This window comes from Protobothrops mucrosquamatus, unplaced genomic scaffold (genome assembly GCF_001527695.2).
Source record: "Protobothrops mucrosquamatus isolate PMUCROS unplaced genomic scaffold, P.Mucros_1.0 scaffold115, whole genome shotgun sequence".
NCBI lineage: Eukaryota > Metazoa > Chordata > Lepidosauria > Squamata > Viperidae > Protobothrops > Protobothrops mucrosquamatus.
Genome location: NW_015386487.1, coordinates 1,132,104 through 1,141,141, shown reverse-complemented (window position 1 = coordinate 1,141,141; position 9,038 = coordinate 1,132,104). Strand labels below are relative to the sequence as shown.

The window sequence follows — 9,038 nt, the reverse complement described above, 5'->3', positions numbered from 1 at the left end:
TGCTAATCTTGTGGGAGGGAGGTGCCACCTATAAAACATCTTATAGAGGTTTTCCTTATAGGAAGTTGCTAGAGTAATTTTTAGGTTTTTTCCCATAAACTTTGCCAATTATCCAAATCAATATTGTGCCCAAAATATTTACACCAAATTATCATCGTTTCTTTCACCTGTTCTTCAGTCATATCTTGCTCTAATAAATATCGATATGTTTGCTTCTCTGATAAAAAGATGTGGTTTGTTGAAAATGGGATTTTTTCTCTGTAGGATATTTAGAAGGTCCAAAAGTGGGAAGGTAGGTATTGTCTAAGTTCCACATTTTACTTTTCTTTGAAAAACTCATTTTTTTAAAAAAAATGAAATGTCTTTTCATCCTGGCAATCAATTTTCTTCAGAAACAAATTTGGTGCCCTCCAGATCTCCAGGGCTTTGCTTGTTTTTTAGGAATTCTGTAGGTTGTAATTTCCACATTTTGGGAAACAGCCATATGGAGAGAGACGATTGTGGATCTTTCGGATGCCTTGCATATTAAGAATGTTTTATGTTTGTTTTTAAAGATCAGAATGAAGAGCCACAGTTATTTGGACATTCTATGATAACCACATCAATAAGCAGGTGAGATGTGGGAATGTTAGCTGAGTAGCTAACAGTCTAATCTTTCTGGCTGTGTCTGTTGGTTGTATTAATAAAGGAGAATATTTGTAGCTCAGGGTTGACATGCTTGTATTTCTTCGAGTGTTTTACAATATTTGGGGTAAAGCTTTACCACATCAATTGCATTTGCTTCTGATTGGAGGCCTTTTATTTAGTGCAGAAGCTGTTATTTCAGACAGTTTGTGGGGGGAATAAGTGGGAGTGGGACTTTTAAAAGACACAGCTGCTGGACTTCCACACTATCCAATCCATTGATTTAGTGAAGTTTCCAAAACAAAAATCCAAAATCCGCTGGGAATGAGCTTCCTGTTTTCTATGCTTTATTTATTTTAAATTTATTTAATATTATTATTTGTAGTTGTTTTCAGGATTTCTTTGGAAGGTGTTTAGGGAATGTCATGCAACATTCAGGCAGAGGTTGGACTGCCTTCTATTAAGAATGCTTTAATTTGGATGTCTGCATTGGGCATGTTTTGAGTTCTCTGACCTCAGTGGCCCCTTCCACTTTTAATTTTGTGGTTCTTGGGATTTTGGCTTAGGAGGAAAAACTTGTGTTGCTTGATGTTATATGCTACTGCCAGATTGCTGAATAAGCCAGTGAGTTCTTGAATCAGGAGAATTTTTCCTAAGATTCTTGTTCAGTACCCAGGCAAGGACCAAATATATATATAAAACTGTATCTTGCAACACAATACGAATTGAAAGTTGGTATATTTGTAAGAAACTTAGATTGTTGTTTCTGTTATCTCACTCAGTTCAGAAACCTCCAGAACAAATGAAAAAAAGCATTTGTTGGACCAGTCCCCACCTAGGAGGGCCCACCACGCCCAGCCTGATCTGTCCCCTAAAAGAGTGCCTTCAGCAAGGGGCACAAATCGTGTCAAAGGCTCCAGTGGAAGCCAACGGGAATTGTTCTCAGATGAGCGCTGTGCTGGCCAGAAGTATAAGGTGGTGGCGGCAACTGCTGCTGCTGAGGTGTCGTTGCCTTGCAAGAAAGCATCTTGTGCTGAGGGAGATTTGCTGCTGCCGGCCAGTAGTGAGTAACCCTGTGCCAAAGTACCTCACATAGTTTGGGGTGTGAGATGTCCGAATTCCTCAATGAAACCTTGGCCACCATCGGCCATCCTTGGTGATGCATTCTGAAAATGTCTTTTTTTCTTCATGGTTTTTCCAGGCAACTTGCAGTCTCAGCCAACAGCAGCATTGCCAAGGAAGTGGCAAAGACATGATTCTGAATCCAGTTCTGGCTCTTCTCCAACAAGGAGGAGAGCTCAAGCCACCTCAGATTCAGACCTTTCGCCACCACGGGCCACTGGCCGACCAGGCACACGACGACCAAATTATCCTTCCAATCTCTCCCCTCCTAGAAGGAATCGGCACAAATCTTCAGATTCAGACTTATCTCCTCCCCGAAGAGGAGCAGAAGCAAAAAAGAAAGGCCGCAAGTCCAGGAGCCCCTCTACTGTCCTGCCATGTCATCAGGCCTTGGAGTCCAATGGGAGCAGCCAGAGGGTGAGGCTTTGGCTTCCAGCACTCGAGTCGTGCTGGAAGCTGAGGCTGCCGAGAGGCAATAGGCTGTTCCATGAATGAATGATTTATGGGATGTGCCTCTCACACTAATTCCGGCTTGTGTGTTTCTCAGATGCTGTCAGGGGGCAAAGCTGGCTTGGTATCAGCTGATCTGCTGAGAAGGGAGAAGCAGGAATTTAAGAAGCTGGCTGGCAGCAGCAGCAATAGCAGACATCTGGAGGGTAAAAATCTTTTCTACAGATCCTGAAATTGTGTGGCATATCCATAGTGCAGGCCAGGCTTCTGCCCAGCTTCTTCCAGGCAGAATCTGGTCCAGGTGGCCAGTTTGTTGGATGTTCAGGGCAGTAGGTGGACTGATTTTAGATACTTTCACATTGTGTTCCCATTATGAAATCCTGCTGCTCCTTTCTTGGGATTCTGTGGGGGATCAAGTGCTGCCAGTCAAATCCGTTTCTATCCCTCTTCTCTTTTCCCATTGTGGTTTTGCTGTTGCTGCAAGAATCTGTGGTGGAAGAAAATGAGGGACAGACACCTCCACCTGGAAGCTTCCTTAACTGTGTGGTTGGTTTTGAATCTTCTGCTATATCCGTTTCCCCTTCAGATGAATCTCGGCATGCGAAGACGGTTTTCCGGGATGAGATGGGCCGTAAGAGGGACCTGAAGCAGGAGCGGCTAGAGCAGCACAAGAGAGCCGAAGAGACGTCTGAGCGAGACGAGCAGTACGCCAAGTGGGGGAGAGGGTGAGTTTCTGCCCTCCAGCATGGGGGCCCTGGGAAAAAGGCCTTAAGGGCCTTCCGGCCAGTGTTGGCTTCCGGCAGGGTAGCGGGTCGTAGAATCTCAAGGTGGGGTTTTTGCAAGGACCTGCCACTTAACTGTCCTTTGGCGGAGGGCCTGAAGGGGGACTTGAGGCTTCCTGTATGCAGGTGTGCTCTCTTACTAAGCTGTGGCCCACAACTATGTTGTGCAGCGGTTTTGAGAGGGGTGACGTTCTATGTCTTCTATCGCCTCCTGATGTGTAGCCTGTGTCTTTTCCAGCCTGGCACAGAGCAGACAGCAGCAGCAAAAGGTGGAGGATGCAGTGAAGGAAATGCAGAAGCCGCTGGCGAGGTACATCGATGACGAGGACTTGGATCAGATGCTGCGGGAGCAGGAGCGAGAAGGAGACCCGATGGCCGACTTCATGAGGAAGAAGAAGGCCAAGGAGAGGCCAGGTACCAAAGGTCAGTACTCGCAGCCTCAGTCTGGCAACCGAGGGGGGGGGGGAATTGGAGGAGGGAAAACTATCAAAAGGAGCAGCGAGCGAAGAAATAATGACTGAAAGGTTTTCGGGAAGAAGGTCTGGGTGTAGCAGTGGAAAATCACAGCAATTTGTTGCATTCCATTTTAAGGGAACGGGTGGCAGACGTCTAAAAGAGGCGGATGCAGAAAAAGACATTTGTTAATTTAATCACATTTTTTGCTCCCTGGTTGCTTTTTCTAGCTTGCCGCAGTGATGTCTGCCTCTTGCATACTCTGCAAGTCACTGCTTCTTTAGAGGCATCTAATATTATCAGTAAACCATCTGTAATACTTCTCTGTATCTTGGGTCTGTGCTAAAATGGCTTTCTTTAAGGGAAAAAAAAAGAATGAGCTTCCATTGTTTGTTTCCTCCGTTTTCCTCCAGAAAAGCCAAAGTATAATGGGCCAGCACCCCCACTGAACAGGTTTAACATCTGGCCAGGCTATCGCTGGGACGGAGTAGATAGGTAAGTCGCTCTTTCTGGGAGTAGCCAAAACGGGGACCACTCAGTTCTGTGTCCCAAAGACCAGTAGGAAGGATCCAGGCCTTTGCTGGCAGTGTTGACTTATGGCTACAGGTTTTTTTTCTTAAGGTACAGCCTTGCCTTAACAATCCTAACCCTGGAAGCACTGGCTGGGTATGTTGCTGTACATAAACAGGGAGCAAATCCTTCACTCACTAGCACTGATGATGTTATCTAGTTGGGCAATACAATGTCTGCACGCAAACCACCAAGGACTCCACAATACAGCCTTACATTCCTTTGATCTTTCCTCCAGGAACCTAAGAGGCAGAAGGTCCTCTGTGCCGTTCTAGGAGGGCCCCTCTAGGTGGGAGTTGCCTTCTCTCCCCTCTGTATTAATTTGGTACCTGGAAGGTGCTGATGCTGTCATACAAGCGATCTAGTTTCCCCCAAAACTTTGCATCACCCAGAGCTGATGATGCTCCTGTCTAGCAGTGTTGCCTTTTGCTTCTGCAGGTCCAATGGCTTTGAGAAGAAGCGCTTTGCGAGAATAGCAAGTAAAAAAGCGACACAGGAACTCGCATACAAGTGGAGCGTGGAGGACATGTGAGCACCCGGGCCAAACTGGGACAAAGATTTTTAAAGGCTCCTGCGGAAGCAAGGATACTTCCTACCCACCAGAGTTCACCACCTGGAATCCGCAGGAGAACCCCTGTGCCCAGTGCAGCTTAATAGGAGCCCTGGAACGTGGAGGGTGTTTGAAGGAGCCCTATGAGCTGTTGGAAGGGAGACTCTGGAAGGTTGGTCCAGCCAAAAGGCAGAAGTTGCAGGGCGGCTGGTCATTGCCCCCTTGTCCCAGTTGCCAGGTATTTTGGGGAGGGAGGGGCCCAGAGAAGATACGGCTCTTGTCCTCAGTTCTCCGGGTCTCCCTGGATCCACTGAATAGTTCGATTGTGGGGCTTTCCTAGTGTGAAGCATCACCTTTCGGTCTCTTGGGAACATGTAACAGGGCATCCCTGGAGCAGGGAATCATTGAGTTCTCCCTAAAGGACTTGCTGGAATGATGAAATTTGGCTGTCATCTCCTTTTTGGCCAAACCAGCAGTTATCTCACTGCTTCTGTAGCGTAAATCCGGGAGGCTGTTCTGGGGGTCCCTGCAAGCTACAGAGGAGCGCCAGGGTGTTTATAGAGAAAGCAGGCTCTGCAGAGGTGCAGGGCTCTTCACAGATTTTCAGTACTTGCTGCAATTTAAGTGTACAGTTTGTAAATAACAGGTTTCTTTTTTCCTAATTCTGCGCCTGTGTTTGTTCTCTTGTTACTACTGTGTCGGTAGCAGGAAATGAAGGAAGTGGGCTCTGTTGACGTGTGTTTAGGATACATCTTCCTTTCTATGTGAATGGAAGCAGCTGTCAGACCCCCAAACCCCTCGCCTGTTCTCTTTTGTCTTCTATTCTTTTGGGGCCCGCCATTCTGTTGGGGGAGCCTTTCTTTGTTTGCAGATGAACAAACTTGAGAGAACTTCTAGTCAACATTTGACATGTTACTGTTGGCCTGTTCTTGTTGCTGTGTGAGGGGCTTTTTCTGGGAAGCTGTTGTTGGATGAAGTTTGCCACTGTCAGGCAGGGAGTGGGCTGGGTCTGTAGGAGAGCTGCTGTGTTCTAAACTGCTTTGGGGGCCTGTGCTATGCTGAACTTTTAGCTGCCTCTCTTTCAGTTCTGATTCAAACCTCTTTCCCTCAGCTGCTTCCTGCAGTTGGTTGTACAGTACTTTGATCTCAGCCCCCTTCTCCTTTTAACAAGCAGGACAACAGGCTGCAGAAGAGGTCGAGCATCGTGTCGTCAATATGGACTGAAACCCTCAGCTAGCAGGAGACAGTGGCCGACCCAGGAGGGCCATCTGTCTGGCACAGAGATAACAGAGGAAGGGGCAGGAATGGAGGAGAAGGCCAGGAGTGGGGCGGGGGCTTCTGGATGGGATGCAGGGGGGTGGGGGAGATGACTTGAAGGGAATCCAGAGCTGCTCTGCAACTCACCCAGCATTGCAGGGACCCTCTGGAAAGCTTGGGGTCTCCATACGGGGTGGAGAGGAAGGTGGCAGAAGCCTGGAGCTGGCTGGGTTCCCCTGAATGGAAAGGCCCGTCCTTTGGACAGCACGCAGAGGAGGGAATGCTGGTCATGAAGGTCCCTTCCTTGTCCTGCTAGGTGGAATTGCTCCAGGGGAGCCAGATGGCAGATTGGCCCAAAGCATTCTGGAACTGCTGCTTCTGTTTTCTTCTTGGCTGCTAAAACGTCTCACTTCGATGTTTCTTTCTTTCTTTCTTTCTTTCTTTCTTTCTTTCTTTCTTTCTTTCTTTCTTTCTTTCTTTCTTTCTTTCTTTCTTTCTTTCTCTTTCTTTCTTTCTTTCTTTCTTTCTTTCTCTTTCTTTCTCTCTCTCTCTCTTTCCTTCCTTCCTTCCTTCCCGATGTTGCCATGCTGGCCTTGGGCTGCATTGTGCTGCAGGGAGGGGCTGTGAGCCTGAGAGTTGCTGTTTGACTCTGCCTGCAGCTTTAGGTCCAGGGCTGAGGTGAGGTGGGGATCAATTTGGGGCATTTGCGGGCACCAGAAAGGCGCCACAGCAGCAGCCTTGTTCCTGAGTTTATGGGCCAAGGGAGAGAATTTTTTAGGTGAATGGATGAAGCTCAACACCATTCTGCTTTTTTTATAATAATAATAATAATAATAATAATAATAATAATAATAATAATAATAATAAAGTTGGAAGGGACCTTGGAGGTCATCTAGTCCAACCCCCTGGTCAGGCAGGAAACCCTATACCATTTCGGACAGGCTGTCCAGTCTCTTCTTAAAAACTTCCAGTGTTGGCGCATTCACCGCTTCTGGAGGCAGGTTGTTCCACTGTTTAATTGTTCTAACTGTCAGGAAGTTTCTCCTTAGTTCTAGGTTGCTTCTCTCCTTGCTTAGTTTCACCTTCAAGAGCCTTTGAAAATAGCTTGACTCCCTCTTCTTTGGGGCAGCCCCTGAGATATTGGAAGACTGCTATCATGTCCCCCCTCGTCCTTCTCTTTGTTAAACTAGACATCCCCAATTCCAGCAGCCTTTCCTTATATGCTTTAGCCTCCAGTCCACTAATCATCTTTGTTGCTCTTCTCTGTACTCTTTCTTTTGAGATGTGAGATGCGAAACAACATAGGAACACTGCGCAGGGATTATGCCGTATGTGCACATCCTTGCACATCGGCACGTACTCGGGAGTGGCAATGTTCCTGTTTAAAGGAGTGTTTTCCCGAAGAGCCTGGAAGGGGGGGGCTTTGACCCTGTGCCCCATGACTATGCATTTGGGGGGGTGTCTCCCATCGATGTCTGTTGGGAGTGTGGTGGGAGCTCCAGAGCAAGAGGAGAGCCAGAAGGGTCCTTGGCTTCAGAAGGGTCCTTGGCTGGGTGGTGGCATGTCTCCTGCTGCTGCTGCTGAGACAACGGCATCCATTGGGGGAATGGCCCAGTAACATGGGTCAACTTGGATTAGCTGTAGCCACAGGAAAGGGGAGATGTGGAGACCCTATTTAAGCTTTTGTCATGGCCAACCCGAGCAAGCTAATCTTTAGGCAAATAAGGCAGATAGGAAAATGGGTAATAATTGGACAGTTTACACATTATTGTAAACCTTCTTTGTGTATTATTTGTTTGCAGAGCACGGTGTGGGTGGGGTCTGGTGCAGTTGGCTTTGCTGTCCAGCTTGCCTTGTTAGCATGGTTTAATTAGGGATTGGAGAGAAAGTGGAAGCAGCGAGGCAGGAAGGCCTTGGGCCTACTTGCAGGAAGGACCTGGAAATTGAAAGGAAGGGCTGGCCCACACTGGCCAAGCCCTTCCAAAGAAAGTGGAACGCTGCAGGGGCTGTCCTTTGCCCTCCAGTTGAAACTCTGGAGAATGTGGGGAGGAGGGAAGGGGGGTGTTTAGCACTGTGGCTGGTGGCAGCTGCTCTGGCTTTCTTCCAGGGCAGCGAGAGGGGCTGCGCTGCCGCCTCATTGTCTGGGCCTGGGCTGCCCTCCTGCAGGGTCAGCTGCTTCTGTGAAGGGAGATACCTGGCCTGGCTGTTTAGCTGTTAATTACCCCCCTTCCATTGTTTTATATTTTTGACAGGAAGCCGGACGATGATAATAAGTTTAAACTGGGTAATAAGCTTACATGGTACATTATGCATGTCAAGGACAAGCAATTAAGCCTGGCCTTGCACATAATAATTAGATTTTTCTTGATGAGCTCATTGGTAATGTATTTAGTTAAGATTAAGGGCTTAGCTTTCAGTGTGCACAGTAGCCCCCCATCTTCTTCACCCCCATTCAGCAGAAACAGGCTGGACAGGTAGAGCAAGAGGTAGATGCAGAGTTGGACCAGAGTTTCTTCCACCGCTTGCTTGGCCGTGACCAGCTCTCCTCCTGGGTAGGAAGATAACTGGAGGGATTTGCTACTCCCCTGCTTTGCACCAGGCATCGGAGCCCCTGTCTGGAAGGGAAAAGGTGTAGCATTTGGAAGTCATATTTAAAGGAAAAGCTGGGGGTGAACTATAATTCCCAGCCATCCACGTGGCCTGGGCATCCTGGGAACTGGAGTCAGGGCACCTCTGGAGGACACCTGGGCAAGGGAGGCAGATGCTCATGTTGTTCTGATATGGGCCAGTGTCTGTGGCGTGCCCTGAGCCCTCCTGCACTGCTCTGCATGGGTGCCCAGGTTGCCCATGGTCACAAGGACTGGGGTTGCCCTGGAGGAGGGGAATATGCACAGTTACCTCTTACTGGCCTTTGCACTAAATCTGTGGTGCAGGCGCCCAGCTCCACTGCCCTGTCCTGTTTGGCAGGGTCTCCTCTCCCACTTCTGTTTTTGGGGTGGCCAAAGGCACTGCTCAGGGAAAGCTACCAGCTGGGGCTTTAATTAACAACTGTGGTGCTTTTCTGTTCTTTAATGAATGTATCTTGTTTTAACTCCAGAGGTCTAGAATTTTAAAGCACAGAGTCACAAAGGGAAAAAATACTAAAATCCCAGCGGTACAACATCAGGGATGAAAGGGCTTTAAAAATGCTATTATTATTATTATTATTATTATTATTATTATTATTATTA

The 9,038-nt window shown here is 47.7% G+C and overlaps 1 protein-coding gene across 1 annotated transcript in view; it reads left to right on the top strand.

Moving 5' to 3' along the window:
• The window catches only part of BUD13 (BUD13 homolog), a 7,220-nt gene extending 2,021 nt beyond the window's left edge, over positions 1-5,199 (top strand). The window contains 6 exon segments of the mRNA XM_029283515.1: positions 1,826-2,163; positions 2,294-2,402; positions 2,783-2,921; positions 3,217-3,401; positions 3,845-3,926; positions 4,440-5,199. Of these exon segments, the coding sequence (XP_029139348.1) occupies positions 1,826-2,163; positions 2,294-2,402; positions 2,783-2,921; positions 3,217-3,401; positions 3,845-3,926; positions 4,440-4,533 (947 nt within the window). The 3' untranslated portion in view covers positions 4,534-5,199.
• The last annotated feature ends 3,839 nt before the right edge of the window (positions 5,200-9,038 follow it).